Genomic DNA, 23,327 nt, shown 5'->3' on the forward strand with positions numbered 1-23,327 from the left:
CATGGCCATGTTCACTGCAAACCTAAAACACTGAAAATCCATCAAGCCAAATATTTATGATTTGTGTACTTTTCTAAGTTACATACCTCTATAGCCTTTAAAGAACATGTATCTCCCTGACAAGACACTCACTGCAGGTTTATACCTTATGGTCACATTCTTAGTGCTTGGTTCATAGTAGCTATTTGAGGGCTTATAGGTTGCAGTGCAAATTATTAAATAGTACTTGAAGGTGTACCCCTTTCTAGGGATCTTTTCCTAAAACTCTCAAATAGTTTTACGCTGGTAAAGGCAACCTCCCACACCAAGTTTTCACACTACCTACCACTTAAGTAAGCCTATGAACTTGAAGTTCCTATTAGTATATTTAATACATTTCTCATGCTGTTAATTGACAATATAATCATCTTCCAAGTTGCTGGAAATCCTCTAAGTTTGTCATAGTTACCATTTATTGGCACTCACAATAAATAGAACAGCCTATTTGTCTACAATAGGACAGTTCAATAAATATTGATATTTCAAACAAGAAAATTTATTGTACAATTTTATACAGTCAGGGAAAATAAATATCTAGAGCAACTTATAAATTCCCTAAAGAACAACCTTACGTGCTATTCGTAACATTCTTTAGTACTGTTTTGTTACAACTGTCAAAGATTTAGAATGCCAACAATCTAGCTCAATCAAGCCCTGCGTAATAATGCCATAATGGGATGTAAGATTTCATTATAGTTGAATTCTAACAGTAGTGGAATTCTAACCAGATCCAATGTTGACAACAAAGAAAATGGATAACTACATTGGCTTTTATTGTATTCATCTTAGTATTTTTTGTTCAGGTGGTTTTTAGATGAAATAAAAAATCAGTAATTTAGTTGAGACAAAGATCACATTTGAATGCTAAGATGTGTTTAAGCACTGTATTTTATATTTAGACACATTGTCAAAAAGATGCACAGGTGGTCCGCTATGAATAGGTGCTTTTTTTCTTAGCTTTCCCAGAAGTTAAAAAATTTAAGCACAATGTAACATGAAAAATGATGTTTTTATCATCCATTTTTAAAATCAAAGTATTTTAAATTATATGCTTAAATATACCCCAGTCAAAACAAACATGAACACATCTCAGAGATACTGTACTACGAAGATTGATTTCTACCCTATCACCGATGTATAGTTGTGTTGTACGTGGAATTTCAGTCACCTTGTCAGGAGAATTCACAATGAAAATGAAATTTCCTGCTGTGTGTGGAGAAGATGGACAAGAGTTAGGGGAAAGGATTTACACAACACACTTGTTTCTTATTCGGAAGGCACCAGTCAGAGCACAGATGCACAAAGCTCTCCATCCAGCCACAGTCCACAGTCCACCAAGCATTCATTCATGTAAGTGGTAGCACTGCAAAAAGCCGGGAAGGGGGAATGGAGAGTGTGCTCTCATCTTTTTGTATAAAATAATTTAAAACTCTGAAAAACTACAAACGCATCTCAAGAGAAAATATAATCAAAGTAAAAGCAATGGAGTTTATTTCAGTGAAATTAAATTAGATATATTAAGCTCCCATATCCCCCAACCTGTAGAAAAGTTCCTCTCAGTGAGAAATCATTTATTTTAATGGCAAAATTTTTTACATATCAGTAAAATCTGTTATATTTAAAACTATGTATACAGTACATTTCTGGCAAAAACCTTATACATCTTTCAGTTGTGAAGACAAAGTAAAAATATGGTTGCAGAAAATCAAAAAATATAAATTGCTGAAAAGATAATAAAAAAAGATTAAAAATCATTTGCATTGACTCCCTTTATCTTCAGTTAGTAAGAATTTGCAGACTACAAATTTTTGAAAGTTCTGATGCAACCCTGACATATTCAACCAAAAGTTGTCATTTCAAATATCCCAGCTTAAAAAAGAATTTACTGCAATAATCTGTGCGTTTATCATACTATTTGTACAAGTACAATATTTAAATATCTTCAAAATAAAATTCAGTAACTAAAAGGAATCACAATAACTTAATAAGAAGCAAAGTTTACAAAATTAACAATTTTTAGAAGGTCCTATTTAATTGGTTCCTCCTTTTGTTCTCCCGAACTCCCCTCAACAGCTTATAGAGACATTATGAAGATGCCTTAGTTCTATATACAAATCTGTAACTTTAAAAATACAGTCTTCTGTTCTTAACATCAGAAACATAATGCTGCATTTTACAGACCCTACATTAAGCCAATATTCCCCAAAACACGGGGCCACATACAAGTTAAAAATACACTTGTGAACTTATTATTTAAGTTGAACTCCTATTAGTTTATATAGCTTTCAGATTCTAAGTTGAATAGAGAAGCTCTGGACAAAAAGAAACAAGATTTTTCTTTTGAATTCAGTGCACGTTTCTAGGGGCGCTGGAACCAAATCTACGACAGTTAAGTATGTAAGCTATCAAGATACTTGAGTACATTACTGTCTGAATACTTAGGTGCTCACTGTATTTGCCAAAAACATTTCTATAATACAAAGGTATGAAATGAGAAATAAGATAGCTCTTTTGCAATGGAAAAATGATCGATACCAAAAAAATCAATACCTTGGAGTTAAAATAGTATAAGGCAATTATGGGTGATATAGTATTTTTTATTATTAGCATACACAGGACACCAATTTTAACTGATATGACTTTAAATTTTCATTTACAACTATTACGGAATGCTACTAAGAAAAAGGAAAGAGCAAGGAAAAGAAAACATAGAGATCTTACAAAGATTATTTAACCATCTTTAGGCAGTTCCCATAATGCTACTTTTTAAAAAGTGATTAAAATCCAAAACGTATGTGACCATTTAGAAGCACTAACCAACCTGTTCCATATTATACTGAAATAATAATGTCCTATCTGACTAAGGAGACATAACCAAATGCAATGTGTAAACTTTCACTGAATCCTGGTTTGAAATAATGAGCTATATAAGAAATTTGGAGGGCAAATGGGGCATGGTTGGATGACATTAGGGAATTACTAATTTTATGTTTTAGGAAAATGTCATTATTTTTAGGAAATGCTTGAAATGTTGAGGGTGATTATGTCAGCAACAGCCAAGTGGTTCAGGGGGAAAAATCATACACACAAACATACACAAACACACATACACATATATATACACAACTATATCTATCTATATATATATAGAGATATAAACCAAACATGGCAAAACGTTGACCAATGTGGAATCTAAGTGGTAGATACACATGTGATCATCCTACAGCCTTTCATTTTTCTGTTTTTAAAAATGTTCACAATAAAATTTGGGAGAAAAAGTCATATCTGAGCATTTAAACAGTTTGTAAGAAATGTTCTTTCTGTGTGTTAAATCAATTGAAAAGATGCATAATTGAATGACTAGAAACTTTTTATATACATTCAATACTGACATGAGCAGCGAACTTTGTGAGATTGACAAAAACATGATTTATAGTATATGCAACTCAGCTCTTGTGACAAAAAGAGATTTATATACAGAATATAGTAAGACAAACTAAGATTTACCTTAGTGCCTAGAATATCTGAATATATAAGTTCTGTGCATTTTTGGACTTACCAAGCTAAAGAGAAAATTTAATTGTGTCTAATATCTTTGATGTGCTCACCAGATACTAAAAAATATTAAAGGAAGAGATATGGAATAGTCATCCAGACTGTCACTACTGTTAGAAGATACTTGCTATTTAAGAAGATAAGGAGCCCCCAAAACAAAATCGCCTATAAAGATCTCTGGGGATTCTAGGCAAATATTTATTGAATAAATTTATGAAGCAGTTATATAACACATCAACATGTAATAATATATGAAGGCCTTTATGGTAAATTAATATTCTACAAAGCCCTGTCTACACTAAATATAAAATAGCCAAATAGCGAGTGAGCCTGAGAGACCTATAATTCATTGTGAATATTACATTATGCTATATGCCTACTGAACAATGAACAAAATTATCTTAATTCACTTTTGCACATTAGGCTTTTAACTATTAATCATATTCCAATTCCTGTGCAAACTGCATTCCAAAAGGCCAATCCTCAGTTATAATTAGGTATAACTTGATTATATATGGAAGCATTTGGCTATTATTTATTATGCATGCTTATTGCTATCAAAGAAATAAGCAAAGTTTTAGGTTTACTGTGCAAGAATTTTAATTAGATTTGCACACATCTCAAAAAATTCTATTGTGTGACTTCCAGGTCTCGGAGTTAAGTCAACAGGAGAAGAGTCAAGTGAGGTCATAGATGAGGTAAGAGAAGCTTCTGAGGATTTTCCTTGAGCCTCAGCATCTGAATCATTCCTTTGGCAAGATCGACAGTTGCTTACGGACCCCGATCTCTGTGGAGTAGCAGTCCCTGATTTAGCTTCAGTAATTTCATCTGGACAAAAAAAATTTCAATGTATTATAATCCATGACACCCCCAAAAGTTTAATAGCATTTAATTTGCTTCTTTGAGACCAATGACCAGCTACCAAAACCATGTTTATGCTGAATACTTTCTAAAATAGAGGTGACGAGTCTGTGTTAAACCATTTGCCTTTTTTCCTTACAGTATGTATTCTCCTGATGGCTAATCAAGATTGGGTACAGTAAACAGTTACTCATCAGTCTTGCAATCCAAAGCTAAAAGCCCAATAAACTAATAACCATGGGACTCAATAAACATCCTTCCCTAGTGATAAAATTAATCCCTCTATATTAAAATCACAGAATAAATGCACTTAAAATTTGGAAATAACACTGGAAATCATCTCATCCAACCCTTTGTTCTACTGATAAATAAACATAAACCCCAGAAAGTGAAGTGACTTGCCATAGGTAATAAATGAACAGAGAGGTAAATCTAGAACCTGCATCTCCTATCATTTCAGTGCTTTTCACTCTCCCACTTTCTCTCCATAGTTAAGATCTCATAGAAGAGAATGATTCCAACAAACAGAAATCAAGGAAAAACTAAAGTTGGAAACAGAGTACAAAAACAGTAAATGTTCAAAGTGCCTGGGTGGCTTTGTCAGTTAAGCATCTGCCTTCAGCTCGGGTCATGATCCCAGGGTCCTAGGATTGAGCCCTGCATCTGGCTGCCTGCTCAGCAGGAAGCCTGCTTCTCCTCTCCCTCTGCCTGCCGCTCCCTGCTTATGCTCTCTCTCTGTCAAATAAATAAATAAAATCTTTAAAACAAAACAAAACAGTAAACACTCATTCAACTGGCAAACTCAGAGGCTAATAAACCCAAGGTTATAAGTTTGATCCAAATACAATGAGAAATGTAAAATACATTCCATATCGCAGACTACATTAATATGTTGTTAGCAGATAAACAGCATCTGGACAGAGAGATAAGCAGACAAGCAGCTCTAGCCAGTATATCACCACTCAAACCTGTGTCTTTCTGATACTAAAAAGGTACTATCCTTTGGTTTATAAAGAAGACAAAAAACTCATAGGTAAATCTCATCTAACAGTTCCATACAATCTTAGATGAACAGAAGTAGTAATAAATCTTAATTCAATTGATTTGGCCAGTGAAGAACTGCCATATATTTGTACTTAATTAAGGCTCTGTTGTGAGAGAACATATATATAGTTATACTCTTTAATAATGCTGGGATAGAGAGAGTATTTACTTGAATTATGAATCACCTGTGTTCCATCAGGCTTTTTAACAGATAACATAAATTAGTTTTTAAGAGTGTACGCACATGGGAAATCTGAATTAATATAAATTTCAGGGGTGCCTGGGTAGCTCAGTCAGTTAAATATCCAACTCTTGATTTCGGCTCAAGTCATGATCTCAGGGTCATGAGAATAAACCCCACATAGGGCCCCATGCTTAGTGGGGAATTTGCTTGGTATTCTCTCTCTCCCTCTACCCCTTCTCACTCTCTATCGCTCTCAAATAAATAAATAAATTTTTGAAACATTTTTTTAAAAGATTTTATTTGCTTATTTGAGAGAGAGCATGAACAGGGGGAGCAGCAGAAGGAGAAGCAGGGGTGCCTGGGTGGCTCAGTGGGTTAAGCCTCTGCCTTCAGCTCAGGTCATGATCTCAGGGTCCTGGGATCGAGCCCCACATCAGGCTCTCTGCTCAGCGGGGAGCCTGCTTCCCCTTCTCTCTCTGCCTGCTGTTCTGCCTACTTATGATCTCTCTCTGTCAGGTGAATCGGATCTTTAAAAAAAAAAAAAAAAAAAAAAAAAAAAGAGAAGCTACAGCAGACTTCCCACTGAGTCGGGAGCCCAATGTGGGACCAGATCCCAGGACCCTGAAATTATGAACTGAGCCAAAGGCAGACACTTAACCAACTGAGCCACCCATGCACTCCTAAATAAATAAATCTTAAAAAAAAAAAAATTCAAACCATGTTTGGTATCACACCATTTATGAAAAGTCTATTATAATCTACTCATATATATACACTGGCACACTGGCATACAAGATATTTTTCCCATTTAAAAATAACAACAAAATAAAAATAAGAACAAAACGTCTGCTTTCTGCAATTAATAATTTGCCTCAACTTAATCGGTCTAAATAGTTAAGATATTCTAGCAAACTATACATAATGGTAGTCAAAGACATATTTTCTAAGTACAGGTTTTCAAAATATTGAAACAGTAAAACAATATTTAATGTTTCTTTAAAAAAACTCAAGGAGGTACTTTAAAGTTTTTATACTGCAGTAATGTCATCATTTTGATGACCAATTAAAATAAAATACCCAACTTAAAAAGTTTGAATATTTCAGTGATTTGACCATCAATTGTCTCTGATTGTTTATGACTGTAGATAAAAAGAAATGGACAACAATCCAAAATTAAAGTCAACAACATCACTTGTAACTAATTATGACAGTTATCTTGAACATAAGATGCTTTAGTCCCAGGAATCCTTACACAGTGCCTTCATATAAAAGTTATCTATTATTGGGGCATCCGGGTGGCTCAATCAGTTACATGTCTGCCTTCAGCTCAGGTCCTGATCCCAGTGTCCTGGGATCAAGCCCTGCATCGGGCTCCCTGCTCAGCAGGGAGTCTGCTTCTCCCTCTACCCACCACTCCCCCTGCTTGTGTGCTCTCTCTCTTTCTCTCTGTCAAATAAATAAATAAAATCTTAAAAAAAAAAAAAAGTGGTTATTTAAGAACACTTTATTGAGAGACAGATAAAATTGGAATCATGCAGCTCTCACAAAACTAATAAAGGATGCATATCTTTGATATGTCTCTAGCTTCAGGCTGGGAGCAACAGACTGGGTGAGAGGAGAAAAATAACTGTAAGTCCCTAACCTGTCCAAAACACTTCTCTCTCAGTCCCCTGCAAGCTTAATTGACAAATAATTTCTTGTTCTATGAGCTAATCAAATCTGTTCACATTGCCTTATCAATCAACTCTAAAAGCTAATTGTACTTTAATTCTTAAATGAAAATTAAAAATATTAAATATCAGATATAAAAAATACTTAATAAAAAATCAACATTTATTTCCAAATAAAACATTTTATCTTACCAAAATGAGCCACACCAAAAACCAGAAATGTGGCAGAAACTATCACTTTAGGATCAGACTACATCTGGCTTTAAGATAATCTTAAAAGGACAATATACTGTAAGATTACAAGAAAAACACGATTCAAAAATGCTGATATCACAGAGGCACAAAATTACATTTTATACTCTTTTGCTATTGAATTACCAGGAACAATTCAAGAAGCTTCGAAAGAGGTAAGCAGAGCCTCGATCAAGGCGGTCGCGTTCTCTCTGCTGTGAGCTTTCTCGCTACCTGAATCCAACTGGGTGAACTAGAAGTGGCCAAATCAGGTCAAGATCCAAATCCAAACAAAGAAAAGATGACCGAAGGTCTAACCAACATGTGGGCGCACAACCCAGGGAGAGCGACCAAAACAAGAGGAGGCACCACCTGAGAGTCAGGATGTTCTACTCATCAAGGGAAGGCAACTGAAAGAGCATCTGTGGCTCAAGGACCTGGCCGGAAGCGGATCTCTAGGAGCTGCCTCAGGCGAAGGCTGGGGGTGTAGCTGAAGATGACCCTGATGTCAAGGGGAGAAATCTGCCCTTTTCAGAGCCCATTAAAATGCCAGAAGCAGGTGAAGGACAGCCCCAGATTTAAACAAGGACAAGTTGAAACATGCAAACTACTCTTATGTGGGGGTACTTCACTGTGGAAATTCTCTCAATAAACCTTCTCCAAAGGGGGGAAAAAAAAAAAAAGAGGAGAAGAAGAAGCTTCAAAAGAATCAAAGACTGAAAAGCCAAGTTAGGTAACAAGTCTAGTATGTCAACTATGTTATTTTGTGGATGTACATACCGTCAATACTACGGAAATCCAGTAAGTACGTTCTACTATCCACTTGGTATAACTGTAGGCTCATTTTGGAGTATGTACTTGTCACAGGATTCTTCCTTCGAACACGCAAATAATAGGGGTTTACAACCTAGTGTATGGTATGGACAAAAAATCAAAAGCAGTTCTTATAGAAAACACTTTAGACTACAGGTTTGCCAAATATGCTTATAATCAGATTGCCCTTTCTTTCTTACCTTCCATTCATAATCCAGCTGTTTAATTGCTCTACAAACTTCTGCCATGATATCATTCGGTCGACTTTGACTCCTAATTCCCAAATGCCATTTGGCTTTCCTTACACCTTGATGTTTGGATTTCTGTGGATTTAATTCATCAAGGGTGTGGCGTGCCCTTGGTGTTTCAGCAACCAAGAATGGTACTCTTTCAGGATGGGGCCGAGTCAAATGGTGATCATCAAGAAAAGAATCAGGTGGGCTTGTTGCCAAGTAAAAATCTTTGGCCTCATTCATTATTCTCCTGTTATCTATTATGAGGTGGTAGGCAACTGCCAAAGGGTCCTGGTGATTTCTGTTATAAAGGCAGCTGAGAACCTCCTCTTCTGAACACTCAAATTTTTCACATACTTCTTTTAAGGCTTCATCATCAATCATGGTTGAACTATATGATGGATCCTCAGGAAAAAGATATTTTGGAAGGTCTTGTTTAAACCATTCATGTTCCCTGAGAGAAAATGGCAGTGTCAGGAGGAGAATTCTGAGTAGAGATGAGACTGCAAGTAACAGTTTGGGGAGTTTAGGATATGAATTCATTTATATTTGTATTCATACTGTATTTTCATTTTTTCAAACAGACTTTCCTCTTCTGGCTCACATTTCATTGTGTACACTGGAGGAAATGCTCCAACCTCCTTCTGGTTTTAAGAAGGAGAAAGCCGTGCTGTACCAACAGGAAAAGAAATGTCTCCACTTTTATTTAAAGTTTTGGTACAAATGACCGACAAATGACAAAGCCCAGCTTATTTCCAGCTCAGAAAAATAACATATTCTGTGGCTTCATTATAATTCTCTTTTGATATAATGTCTGGTGAAAAAACCATAACAACAAAAACAGGTATCGTTCACTGAATGCTTACCGTGTGGCAAGTTTCAGGCTAAGTACTTACTGTACATTATCTCACTTCACAAAACAATTCTATGAAGATAAAAATATCTCTGCATTTTTAATGAAGGAACTGAGAGTTTCCTAACTTCATATATAAAAGGATATGTTTGACCTGAATTATGTCCAAAACTGCTAAAACTAGAAACATCAAGAAAGCAAAACACCCAAAAGAATAAGGACTATCTTCTGGATGACAGAATTAGAGATCATTTTAGTTCTCTATTTTTTGGGTGTCTTCTAAGTCTTTTCCAGTTGTCACACATTACATCTAAATTGGAAAAAATATGTAAAACACAAGAAAAACGATCTCTCACTTAGATATTTTAAATTTTAGAGAATGATCTGTCCTTTTCCACTGGTGGTACAAACATGCCCTTCCATATTAAACTTACAAACCAGTAATTTCACATGTGATTCAGTATGTACTAGCCGAAAACTACACCTTAAAATTCTTCATAACTTGAAATGAACAAAAGAAAAAAAGAGTAATTCAAAAGATCAGAACTCAAATAGCGACACAGAAATTTACTACTACTGAAAAGTATTAATCCTAATGAGAATACATGGAAGTCAAATATGAGGCATACTACAGAAAATCTTGCAGAGCCACTACAAATGTAAAATCCCACCAGGGTCCTTTTTACTTCCCATTAGTGGTTTTTTCAAATTTAAAAACAAATGCAATATTCATTGTTACAATTTCAAAAGAAAGATGCGTAAGTAAAAAAGCAAACGCCCTCCTTACTACTAATCTTCTTTCCCTAAGGTGCCTGTTCAGTGTGTATTTTTAAATTCCAAAATAAAATAAATGTGCCTATATACTGTATTTTTTAATATAAAAATGGCATTACATTGTACATACTGTCCTGCAACTTTTTCTTTCACTTAACTTGTATCACTGAAACTATTAAATCTGATAATTAGATCTGATAATCTCCAAGCTGCATTATTACCTGATATCTTTGATTGTGGCCCTCTTCATGGGATCCACCTGTAGCATATGTTTCAAAAGGCTAATCACAGACGGATTTAAATACTGAGGGGTATAGAAGATCCCATCACATATCTTCTTAAAAAGAGTTGGCACATGATCATCATCAAATGGAAGGGTTCCACATAATAAAGCATAGAGAATAACCCCACTGCTCCATATATCTACCTCTGGACCTGCATACAATCTGTAACAGGACACATTAATGGGATTATGTAATCACTACAAACTTGAGAGTCAATCAATCAAAAATTTTAAATATGGATACTTTATAAAGAATTATTAGAGTGTGGTTTCTATGGTCATTGCTACATACTACACATAAAGATTCTATACTAATTCTATCAGTATCATCTTTGAAAACAAAAGTCAAGAATTTTTTTAAGTTTAGACTATAGCTAAAATTCTGTTCTTACTACCTTACTGTGGTCCTTATAACATCAGCTAAGAATGTTTTTTAGTGACGAACTCTAAACCCACTTCTCCCAAGAGCCCAAGACCTCCTACCAAGGCAAAAGGACCTGAGGCTGTGGAAGAAAGCCCAGCTGACTGGTTCACAGAAGATTCTAAACTGGTATTTGCAATACAATGAAGCCAACTGACTTAACTACTGCAGGCTGTTAGCTCAGTCTGGTTTTGGGGAAAGATGTCTATAAACTGATGAAATAAATTGTTGAACTGATCCATAAATACTGCTTTGAGTAAAAGTTCCCACTCATCCAGACCTCACAGGAAGACCTATCCAAACTGAAAAAGGAGACATCATTAATGACCCACGTATATATGCATATTTACAATACATTTCTTCTATTTAACACTACCACAAGGTCTTGAACTGTTTTCTTCCAAAACAATTTACGTGACACAAATGAAGTAATTTAAAAACCTTTTTTGAACATTAAGCTGATATAAAAAGATAATGATGAACCTTGATAAATTTTTTTTTTTTAAGATTTTACTTATTAATTTGACAGACAGAGATCACAGGTAGGCAGAGAGGCAAGCAGAGAGAGAGGATGAAGCAGGCTTCCTGCTGAGCAGAGGACCCTGGGATGACTTGAGCTGAAGGCAGAGGCTTTAACCCACTGAGCCACCCAGGTGCACCTGAACCTTGATAAATTTAAAATTAAATACTTCTGCCTTATTCATAGCTATGCCTTTACCCAAATATAATTTCTCTGAGCAGATTAGGCAAGCGAGCTTATGAAAACAGACAGAAAATACCATAGGATATCTGCATTGTGAATTAGGATGTGAATCATTCAAACAAAGAAGATTTGAGTATAAAGTTATTAAAAGTTAATTACAAAAATTAGTAAACAAACTTTGTTTTCAATTTTAGTAGAAGAGTGAAGAACAATTACTTTTTTTTTTTTTTTAAGATTCCATCCATTTATTTGACAGAGAGAGAGATCACAAGTAGGCAGAGAGGCAGGCAGAGAGGGGCAGAGGGGCAGGGAGCAGGCTCCCTGCTGAGCAGAGAGCCTGACGTGGGGCTCGATCCCAGGACCCTGAGATCATAACCTGAGCCGAAGGCAGAGGTTTAACCCACTGAGCCACCCAGGTGCCCCAAGAAAAATTACTCTTCAAAAAATTAAATTTTCCTGCCATCTAAGCTATATACTGTACAAAGATCCTCATGCTCTCAATGCTGATGGCCAATAATTAAGAGGTTAGAATTCTTACAATACTGTAGTCTCTAGAAGATTTAAAAATGAAAAATTCAAAATAAAGGAGTCTAAAGATTTTAGCATACTTCAGTCCAATTCCCCAGGACACCTTACCATAAACATAAAGCTACTACAAAAATGCCTTTCTATCAGGGCCGCCTGGGGTGGGTCAGTCAAATTAAGCATCCGACTCTTATTTTGCTTCAGCTCATGTCTCAGGGCTCTGGGATCAGGCTCTGGGATCGGGGCTGCACTCAGTGGGGAGTCTGCTCAAGATTTCTCTCCCTTTCCTCCTGTCCCACCCCCAACTCATGTGTGTGTGTGCACTGGCTCACACACTCTGGATCGCGCGCTCTCTCTGTAAAATAAGTAAATATATCTTTAAAAAATGCCTTCTATCTGAAAAATTAAAGGTATACATTACAGGTTTAACTCTTCACCTAAGTAAATCATTTCTAACTAGTAGGTTATTTCTATATTCAAATTTTTAATGTGTGACCTCTAAAAGTTGCTGGTGTTACGGTCTGCGAGCTGCTGTGGCTCAGTCAGTTGGGCCTCTGCCTCTTGATTTTGGCTCAAGGCTCAATCTCAGGTCTTGATTCTTGAGATTGAGACCCACTGCACCTGCCTGCCACATCAGACTCCATGCTCTGCAGGGAGTTTGCCTAGGATTCTCTCTCACCCTCTCCCCTCTCCAGTCTCACATGCACACACGCACATGCTCTCTCTCTAAAATAAATAAATCTTTAAAGAAAAAGAAACCTGCTAGTTTTAAACCTTCAATTTCTTCTACTGGGGGAAAAAGTGAGACATATTCTCATCTAACTACTTTATATACAGTATTGACTTCCAAACCAATATTCTCTTCTATAAATGGAATCCTTAATTCTTACTCACTTATGTTTTAGTCTTAAAACATAACACTTTCTGGATAAGTAAAGAATAAGCCTTATATGTCTTTCCTTTCACTAGAATTTACTATAGATAGATAAATCTAAGAGAAAAAGACAATTATAAATGTACTGGGGTGGAAAAAAGGGTGTCAAATACTACCTTCCTGAAATTACTTCTGGGGCAGCATAATTGGGTGAGCCACAACTTGTTCTTAAAAATTCACCATCTGACATCATGTTTGAAAGACCTGAAAATGCACAAAATCAACTATTCAAGACTTTCCAAGGACAAAAATAAAAACAAAACTCCATTAAACAGTAAAATTGAGTTTGAGTTAAAGTGATAAATCATCATTTTGTCCTTTGTTTCAACAAATTCTGTCTTTACTATTCCCAAATATTTTGTCATTATGCCCTAAAATTTGTAATCTATTTCAGTATTTAAAGTTAGTGCATTATTGGAATTTAATGAGCATATATTAAGCTACTGGTTATTCTGCTTACTAGAATAAACTTGGCATATTTAAATTTATTAATACAGAAACTACTAGGAAAAAATGTACAACAGATGAGTAGAAGAATTAAAGTTCAAAGTTTCTATTAACCCCTGTTCTGATTCTTAAAAAAAAAATAAAAATAAAAATAATAAAAAACATTAACTTTGAATATCAAAGCTTCCACACAGTTTTACTCCAAAAAGAAACCTCTGCCTCCTCAAAAATGCACTAGATAAAAATAATCATGACCGGAGCACGTGGCTGGCTCAGTTGCCAGCATGCAGCTCTTACACTCAGGACTGTGAGTAAAAGCCCCAGGTTAGGTATAGAGATTATTTAAAAATAAAATCTTAAAAAAAACAAAAACAAAAACAAATAATCGTCATCATGACAACTGAGGAATAAGGAAGTCAAATAAGTCAGTCAGTTTACAATAGCAGCAGCAAATCAGTAGCTTAGAGCTGACAGTGCTCAATGAATCTCTAAAGATTATAATACATATATCCCAAACTGAGGAAAATAGTTATAACAATCTCCTCTGATTTGAATTGAAGCTAAGCAAAAGAGAGTTGCAGAGATTCATTTTCTTAGATTTAATGTCGGTGGCAACTTACATAGAAAATAAAGGAAAAATAAATTCATTTTTGACAATCAAAATAATATTCCTCCAAGCTGAAATTTTGCTTTCCTATCATTTAAAATATTTTACTTCTTTTTAAAATTTTGTTTGTATAATTTACCTCTGGCTTTCAGAGTCTGAGTAGCTCCATTCCAATCTCTTTCCCTTGCTCTATACTTGATCAAAAGAATACACTGGAAATAAGGTTGCTAACTTCTTCACAAATAGTTGCAAATCAAATGATGCTTCTAAGGCTGCCTACTTAAATTATTTATCATTGTCATAAGCCTCAATTTTAAAAACATAAAGCTAAGAAGAAAATTCCTTATGTCTTCTCCTTTTTGTACGTTCATAGACAAAATGATGAGGATACACTACTTTGGGGTACTCAATCCACTGTGCAGAAGTAAAAATTATCTGAAGAATGCTATTGATGTTTGTTAACCATAATGAATATGGGAAACTATAAAAATCTCCTTACCAAAATCAGCTATCTTTGCATTCATGTGTGCATCAAGCAGGACATTTTCAGGCTTCAAATCTCTATGGACCACCATGTGCCTGTGACAGTAATCCACACCCGAAAGGATCTGTTGAAACAGGCGCCGACTTTCCTTCTCATCCAGCTAGGAAAAGTAGAGAGGCATTTTAAAGATATGTTTTTCAGAAGAAATTCTTCTACCTACAATTCTCCAATCTATAACTGTCAAAATGCATGAAACCTCCTCTTGAGATACTTTTGAAATGGGGACAAGATGGATATACACAGCACAAAATGCTAAGAGGATCCTGGAAATCAAATCAGTAACTTGACTTTCTATTACCACTCTTCCGACTACATTGTAATAGCTTGCTTTCCTCTGTATCTCATGAGCTATGTCAAATAGTTTCAATTTCTACCTGAAACTAGACATATTTTGTCTCCTATAAATTGGATATGTTTAATCCTTCATTCCTTTAACAAATATTTATTGAACATCTTCAATGTGCCATGCACTGTTTCAGACACTCGAGATACAGCAGTGAATAAAACAAAGGCCCTAATCTAGTTGATGAAAATAGACAATAAAGAAATAAATAAAACATCAAGGAGTGTTTTAAAGAAAAGGCAGAATAAGGGCACAAAGAATTATGCTGGAATGGATGATAGTATTTTAGATTATATGAGGAAGTAACATTCAAGATTTTTAATGAATTAGTGAGCAATCGAATTTTATGTCCTCAAAAAAAGACATTTTAGTTTTAACAAAAAAAAAACCTTTTATTAATTTCTTTTATAAAATATAAAAAGCATGTATCTTTAAGTCTGTTTTCTGAAAAAGTTATGTAGCAACTATCATTTTAAAAAATATTCTTTAAAAAGTGCTCATACAAAAAAACTTCTCATTCCATTTATCCATATTTTCTTACTTTATGATTCTTTTCCCCAGAAATAATTACCATTACTTGGATGAGCCTGCACCAAGAAGTAACATTTAATAAACAGCCTATTAATTTAGACAAAGGATTCTAATATGCAATTCTCTAACATAGGCCACAAATTAGCATTCTAAAACCAGACTTCTATACTTCACAAGGCATGGACAATCTAGGAGAAAAGATAAACTAGTAATTTCTTTTGAAAGCAAAATTAAAACTACTGAAGTAGTATGAGATACCCTTCCTCTAGAGAAAAGAACAATGTGTTAGCAATCTCATTTATTTCTAGAAGAAATGTAGGTTCGCTTTTTTAATACAACTTTATGTCAAATATACTAAATGAACATAAGAATGTGTTCTAAATGTGAAAGAAAACTGATTAAACAAAATATAATAGGTAAACCAAACAGGCTACAAAAATTAAAATTATACTATATTGACAATAAATACAATACAGAAGATGAAGGAAGGGAAGTCTACAAAAGAGTATTAGAAAAGTTAAAGCATATTTCCAGTTAAACATGGCAGATTGAACCTTCTGTCTCCACACTTTGAAACACTTTGTCTTAGCAAAAGTGTTTTAACAAAGACAAAAAAAGTGTCTTAGCAAAGACAAAAAGAGCAAGAGAAATGACAACAGTAATCAAGAGGAGTCAATGAGCATTAAGGAGGGCACTTGACGTCATGAGCACTGGGTGTTCTATGCAACCGATGAATCACTAAGTTCTACCCCTGAAACTAATTAATACACTATATGTTAACTAAACTGAATCTAAATAATATTTTTTTTTTAAAAGAGGAATCACTAAACTGTAGAATAGATGAACAGTGATACAGACTTCACCAGAGAGAGCTGAAACCTAAGCCCACAGGGGTGGAAACCAATAGTAAACTAGCCTGTACACACAACCCTGGAAAAGCTTAGAAGCCTTAGGAATTTGGGAAGGGAGGAAGGAGAGGAGAACTGAAAACAGGACAGTGGGCTAAAAAAGAAGTTTTAAACTCACCCCAACCAGTGAATGAGACCCATGATTTACTCTTTAGGAAGGCTGAACCAGCTCTGTTCTCAAGGACACCAAGGCAGAGATGAAGCACCAGAAGGAAAACATGGGGATTAAGTGGAACTCAAATACTAACTACTGAGACTTGCAGACCTCTTCTCAATTCACTCTCAGAATACTGAGAACTAAGCTAATACCCTCAAGGAAATTGGAAGGTTTCTTCTGGAGCAACTTTCTGATCTAAGGAAAATATCTGAAATCATGGACATTTGGTATACCCTAATAAAATGGACAGATCCCTACCCGTTCAACCAATGGGAAGGCCCACCAGTCAGTAAGTTCCACCTACATGAGCTTGGCATTTAGCAACTCACTCAAATATAAGTGGACAACCAAGAATCACCAGACATCTGAGGAAGGGCCATGTACAAAACACCAAGGCCAGTAAAATGGAGCACAGAAGGTACAGTAACAATGCAGGAAATAGATGAAGACTTAATCACACACACAACAATTGTTGACTCTTAACTATAGAGAACAAACTTATGGTTACCAGAGGGGAGAGATGAGTGGGGGTAAGGGGGGACAGGTGAAATGGTGATGGGGATTAAGAGCACACTTATCATGAAGAGCACTGAATAATGTACAGAATTGGTGAATCATTGTATGTATATCTGAAACTAATATAACAGTGTATGTTAATTATACTGGAATTAGAATTAAAAACTTAAAACAAAAACCTAATTGTCATCCTCAGATAAGATTATTGTATCTATGGAGAACTGGCTATTTTTAAAAAAGTCAGAAAACAAGAAAGATCTTTGAAATAGAAAATATGACAGCTGAACTGTTAATAGGCAACAAGTAAAAATTGAAGAAAATTCCCATGATGTAAAGCAAAATGATCAAGAAATGACAAATGGAAAAAGATAAGAAAACAAGATACCAATTCAACTTATGCCTGTTTCCATTTTTCCAGGCATAACATGGTTGCGGGGGAGGGAGGGTTAGTGAACAAAGAAGTGGAGTACCTGAAAACTGAAATGAACCATGTCAAAAAATGGTAAAATCAAAATTAACTTGGTTATTTAATGAGCTTGGTTTTGATAAAAGTAAACAGATATGCTATATTGAACAAATGAATGATATAAAGAGCTTTAGCTTGAGAGGGAAAAAAATGGCTTCTTATTGCTAGATATAGGTCTCCTAGAAAGAGGTTTTAGCATACCACATAACCTGGGTATGAGAAAATACATGGGTGGGGGGTGGGGAGAGGGTGGTGAAGGGGGTGGTGGCAGCGTTCATTTTTTGGGTCTGTAATTTAAGATACTGCTCCAAATGCCTTTTAAAGTTCCTTCCAACTCTAAATTCTTTAAGTCTAATTCCTACCTCCTTCATGGAGCCTGTTCTTACTACTCCAGGTACATCAGATTTCTGAAACCAAAAAACGAATGCAATTTAAGTGTGGCTAGGGTTGACTACCAAGGCCTAGATCTTTAAGTATTAATATATTTTGTAAGGATTAAATATATACTTCAAGATATATGTTACAAGTATTTCTATACCCCAAAGCATAAGTTGGAAGACTATGAGTTCTGGGGTCTCAATCCAATTCTGTCTTTAATAAATCAAGTGATCTTCCGTTAAAAACATAAACTGTGTATCCTGGCTTTCACATCTGTGTAAGCAGGCTAAGGAAGTAATCTTTAAGGTCTTTCCTAACTCTAAATATTCTATGATTCTAGACAAATATATGACTAAGGGAACTGGTTATTAAGTAGACCTCTTAACAAAATTGCTTTGTGACATCTTGAAGCTAGTAAGGAATAAGGGGAGTTACAAAATATATACAGGATTAAATCAGAACTGCTTACCCTTCCATTTTTACAGATATAATCAAATAGCTCTCCTCCTGAGACATATTCCATCACCATGAAAATATCAGATGGTGTACTGATGACCTGGTACCTGGTGAGAGAAAACATTATCTACCAATATTAAAACATGTATATTCATCCGTTCAGTAAATGTTTACTAAGCGCCTATAATACAGCAGGCACTGTGCTAGAAGCTGGGAAAACTGCAGGAACAAAACAAATTCTCTCCCTTCATGGAGTTCATGTTCCAGGAGCCAGGAAACAGACACTATATGAATAAGCAGTATCTCAGGTGGTGGAACATGCTATGAAGAGAAACAAAGCAAACTAAGGGGAATTGCTCATACAGGGGGTTTAAGGGAGGACTCTCTGATAAAGTAACATTTGACCAGAACCTGACAGAAGGGAGCAAACCACACCATGATCTGGAAGAAGGGGAACCAGGCAAAGAGAACAGCAAGTGCAAAGGTCCTGAGGGAGAAGCCTGCCTGGCATGTTTGAGGAATGGAAAGAAGGCTAGAGCAGAGTGAGCTGGCAGAGACAAACAGGATGTAGAGTCAAAGAGGTAATTGGAGACCAGAGGAAAGAGAACCTCACAAGCCAGAATGAAGCTGTGGCTTCTACTCTAAGGGAAATGCAAAGCTATTGAAGTTTTTAAGCAAAGTAGTCATGTGGTCTGATCTATTAAAAGGGTAACTTTACTTTATGGCAGCAACGTGAAGAATTGATTGTGGATGGTATAGGGGAAGCAAGAGGCTACTGCAGGAGTCCATGAGAAAGATGATGGTGGCTCAGACGAGGTTGATGACAATGAAGGAACTGAGAAACACTCAGATCCTAGATCTATTTTGAAGAAAGAGATGGAATGGATGGTAGGAAGTGAGAGAAACAACAAAGTTAAGGATGGGTCCTATGTTTCGGCCCTGAGGAACTGGATATTAACTCAGAGGGTGAAACTGTGTGTAAGAGCAGGTTTGGGGGAGGGTAACAGGAAGTTCAGTTCTGGCATCCAAATGGAGATGTGGAGTTGGCAGTGGGTGTATGAAACTGGGATTCAGGGAAGAGGTACGAAAGCAGGAGATGTGTACTAAGGGGTCATCAGCACCCATATGCACCTTAAAACCATGGTACCTCAGCAAATAAGAAGAGGTGAGAGTGAAACAAATTTGGAGCCAGCCAGGTCAGTATAAAAGCCTTAGCATTGTAAGTGACAGCCCGCGTAAGAAAACGGAGCAATAAATAAGTTCTATACAGACCTACAATTGGCAACTGTAAAACCACCATAATACTACTACTGCCCCCTCTGTATACTGGATTCCTGAAATTCTATCATTTGTTATTTGCTCTATCAGATATAAGCAGCTTGGGGGAAAACCCTTTCTCTCCCTTTCTCTTGTCTCTAGTGAGGCTAAATGACATGATGTGAAATGTGGAGGTCAACATTTTCTACTAGCAAATCACTGTTGCTTCTACAGCAATAGGGGTACAGAAAGTTATCGATCAGACAGCACGTCCAGAAGATAAGAAAGAACGAGAAAGTTAACAGCTGATAAGCACAAGGGCAAAACATGGACATAGGTTTAAGTGACCATGAATGGGGTTAGATAAATCCATGAACAGGCAAAAATTTTAAAACCTTGAGAGATGATTCAAGAAATGTCAGTCATCTTTCTCCCTTGTCAGATTAAATAGGTTAACAAAAATGATTTAAAAATTATATGACTGTATTTAATATAATCAGATCTTACAGTTTAATTATATGAGGATGCCTGAAAAGCTTGAGGTTCTGAATTTCTCTGCGGATTTTTCCTACCACATCAAGGCTTCGAATCTTCTGTCGATTCAATATCTTCACAGCAACTTTATGCCCAGTCAATTCATGTTTGCCAACTGTAGGAAAAATAATTTTAACAAATTAGTGCCAGACTTGATTAATAACATTTTAGATGTATTCTAAGAGTAGTAATCTCCAAAAATACTGAGCAAATTTAAGTTCCTTTCAGTTCTGCCTGATTCGTCCCTAAATGTTTACATGTCCAAGAGTGATTAAATGGGAGAATACATAGGAAATTGATAACGGTGGTTCTTCCATAAAGGGAAACTGGAAAACTAACAGAGAAAGAAAAGAGATTTCCCTTTTGCTGTATACCTTTTGCCCTTTTAAATTCTTACTTATTTTTTAGTTCTTAAGCTATCATACATACAAATTGAACTTCTAAAAAAAAAAAAAAACCACACAATTATTTTCTTTTGGTGAACAGCTCTATGGATTTTAACATATAGAAATTGGTAAAGCCACCATCAAAATCAAATACAAACAGTTTCATCATCCCAAAAACTCCCTGATGCTACCAGCACACTTCCCCCATCCATAACCTTTTGAACCTTTCAAATTTCCATTCATGAACATGCAGTTTCTATTTTTAAGAACAACAACAAAAAGTGATTTTCTTTCAATTTGAATGCTAGGCTCAGATAATCAATGGTGATAACAGAATTTAGTCTCCAAAAATTTAGCTTTTATTTGCCTTTTCTCAAGAACCCACCATAGAACATATAGTCTACCAAAAACAGGAAAATAAGCCAAGAAGATAATATCCAGTAAAGAAGAGACCCAGTACAGGAGAAAAACTAAGAGAATCCCCAATATATGGTAATGAGGCAAAGTCCTAGGTAATAGATGTGTAGAAGGCTTAGAGAAAACAAATCCAGACAGAAATGTGACAGAGGATCCAAGACAGCTGGGGGAAGGGGAGACTAATAAATTATCTTATAGGTTTGAAAGTATTGTATTGAGAAAGATTTTGACAAAGGCATTTGAAGAAACAGGGACATTCAGCCTTAGGTTCAAAGAAAACTAAGCAAATGGAAAAAACAAGGTAATCTAATAACTCCAGGAAAAATTATAAAGAAAATAGTCACAGATTTGGATTGGCAAATAAGTCTTTACATAGTCACAATTATTAAATGCTAAACATGGATTTTTTTAAAGTATGATATAATTATATTAGAAGAATGACAGTGTAGAGGAAAAGGTGTAAGAGAATTGAAATCCTTATGTACCACAATAGAAAGTCAACAACAACAAAATCCATCAATAAGAATTAAGAAATAGCTTGTGTGCATGCATAGGTCAATTAGAAATATGGAGGTTTAAACAACAACAACAACAACAACCTACAGGTAAATACTAGAAGAAAAGAGTTGAGAGTAAGGGTAAGGAATTCTGTTTTATAACTATATCTCTTAGCACTAGATGACTTTTTGAAATATACATGTATCAAGTTTTGTTTCTGGTTTGTTTTGTTTTGTTTTGTTTTTTTAAATAAGTGACTTAGGGGGTTAGCTTTTTAGGAAGAAAATGTTTTCTTCTAAATTAGGACATAGCTTGTAAGACCAATAGCTGAGAGCTTTCCCTGGCAATCTTGGTAATTACCAGCTGAAAAGCAAAGATAATGATAAATAAGAAATCCCTTCTTAGTTATTTATGTTTGTTATGTACTAAACTGTGTCTCCCCCAAAATTCATATGTTGATACCCTAACCCTGGTCTCAGAATAAGACAGTATTTAGAGATAGGACCTTTAAAGAAATGACTATTAAAATGAAACAGTTTTGGTAGGTCCTAATCCACCCTGACTCATGATATCCTTCTAAGAGGAAATCTGGACACACAGAGAGCCAGCAGGGTACACGCAGGAAACCGTGTGAAGACACAGGGAGGAAGCCGCCATCTGTGAGCTAAAGAGAGGCCTCAGAAGGCACCAACCTTACTGAAATCTTGATCTCAAACTTTTAGCCTCCATACTGTGAGAAAATATCTGTTGTTAAAAGCCATTCAATCGGGACGCCTGGGTGGCTCAGTTGGTTAGGCAGCTGCCTTCGGCTCAGGTCATGATCCCAGCGTCCTGGGATCGAGTCCCGCATCGGGCTCCTTGCTCAGTGGGGAACCCGCTTCTCCCTCTGACTCTGCCTGCCACTCTGTCTGCCTGTGCTCGCTCTCGCTCTCTCTCTCTGACAAATAAGTAAATAAAATCTTTAAAAAAAAAAAAAAAGCCATTCAATCTGTGGTATTTTGTTACAGAAACCCTTAGCAGATTAATACAATACTTCTTACTATTTCCAAGTAGAAAACTCAACACTGGTATTTTAAACTTATGTTTAAAACATTATTTTACACCAAGAATTTGTCTTTATTATTCCAGTCTAATTAGGCTTTCCCACTTGATCTGGGATTTGGGATGGAGCTAAGCCTGCCCACCCTTTAAAAACCCTCAAGGATTATGAACCACTGCAGGTTTTTAAAGCAGGGGAGCAACAAGATAATTAAATTATCTTTCTAAAAAACAAAAGATTCATTGCTTGCTCCTCACTCACTATGTGCTCTTGATGATTTAACAATAACAAGCGTAGAATTTTAGAAACTAAAGAGAATTCTACAGATCTTCAGGTCCAATGATTTTCAACAACTCAACATTTTCCCCCAAAAGGCCAACCAAGATAATGAGTGATGGGCTCTTCTGCCCCCAACACACCCACTGCAGTTGAGAGAGGCAGGGGATGGGGTAATTCCTTATTACTTTGAATTTTTTTTAAGCATTTGCTACTTTCCCTAAATGTTTTAATTAATAATATTAAATCCAAGGTTAAGTTATACAGATATTTCACATTTGGTGAAAAAACTCTTTGTTAAGTAAGACTCAAAGAAAAGTATTTAAGGCAGAGTAAGTCTGAATCCTTTTCAAAAATATGATTTACCACCTAAGTTCACCTTCCATTTTGCCCAGATTTTTTAACCTGTACAATCCCTCTATAATGCAAATCTTTCCAGAAAAT

At 35.6% G+C, this 23,327-nt stretch overlaps 1 protein-coding gene across 5 annotated transcripts in view; it reads right to left on the reverse strand.

The window, feature by feature from the left end:
- Nucleotides 1-1,504: 1,504 nt before the first annotated feature.
- PRKAA1 (protein kinase AMP-activated catalytic subunit alpha 1) overlaps nucleotides 1,505-23,327 on the reverse strand; it is a 33,784-nt gene continuing 11,961 nt past the window's right edge. For 3 of the 5 annotated variants that reach the window (XM_032851385.1, XM_032851388.1, XM_032851387.1), the window contains 9 exons: nucleotides 20,241-20,382; nucleotides 18,490-18,583; nucleotides 18,005-18,049; nucleotides 14,677-14,821; nucleotides 13,240-13,327; nucleotides 10,479-10,703; nucleotides 8,598-9,084; nucleotides 8,365-8,491; nucleotides 1,505-4,422 (listed from right to left, as the gene is read on the reverse strand). In XM_032851385.1, the coding sequence (XP_032707276.1) occupies nucleotides 4,178-4,422; nucleotides 8,365-8,491; nucleotides 8,598-9,084; nucleotides 10,479-10,703; nucleotides 13,240-13,327; nucleotides 14,677-14,821; nucleotides 18,005-18,049; nucleotides 18,490-18,583; nucleotides 20,241-20,382 (1,598 nt within the window). In that variant the 3' untranslated portion in view covers nucleotides 1,505-4,177. The remainder of the gene's footprint in view (nucleotides 4,423-8,364; nucleotides 8,492-8,597; nucleotides 9,085-10,478; nucleotides 10,704-13,239; nucleotides 13,328-14,676; nucleotides 14,822-18,004; nucleotides 18,050-18,489; nucleotides 18,584-20,240; nucleotides 20,383-23,327) is intronic. The other 2 variants (XM_032851386.1, XM_032851389.1) reach the window with 2 other exon arrangements.

This window comes from Lontra canadensis, unplaced genomic scaffold (genome assembly GCF_010015895.1).
Source record: "Lontra canadensis isolate GAN:19392208 unplaced genomic scaffold, GSC_riverotter_1.0 scaffold5, whole genome shotgun sequence".
In the NCBI taxonomy this organism is placed as follows: domain Eukaryota; kingdom Metazoa; phylum Chordata; class Mammalia; order Carnivora; family Mustelidae; genus Lontra; species Lontra canadensis.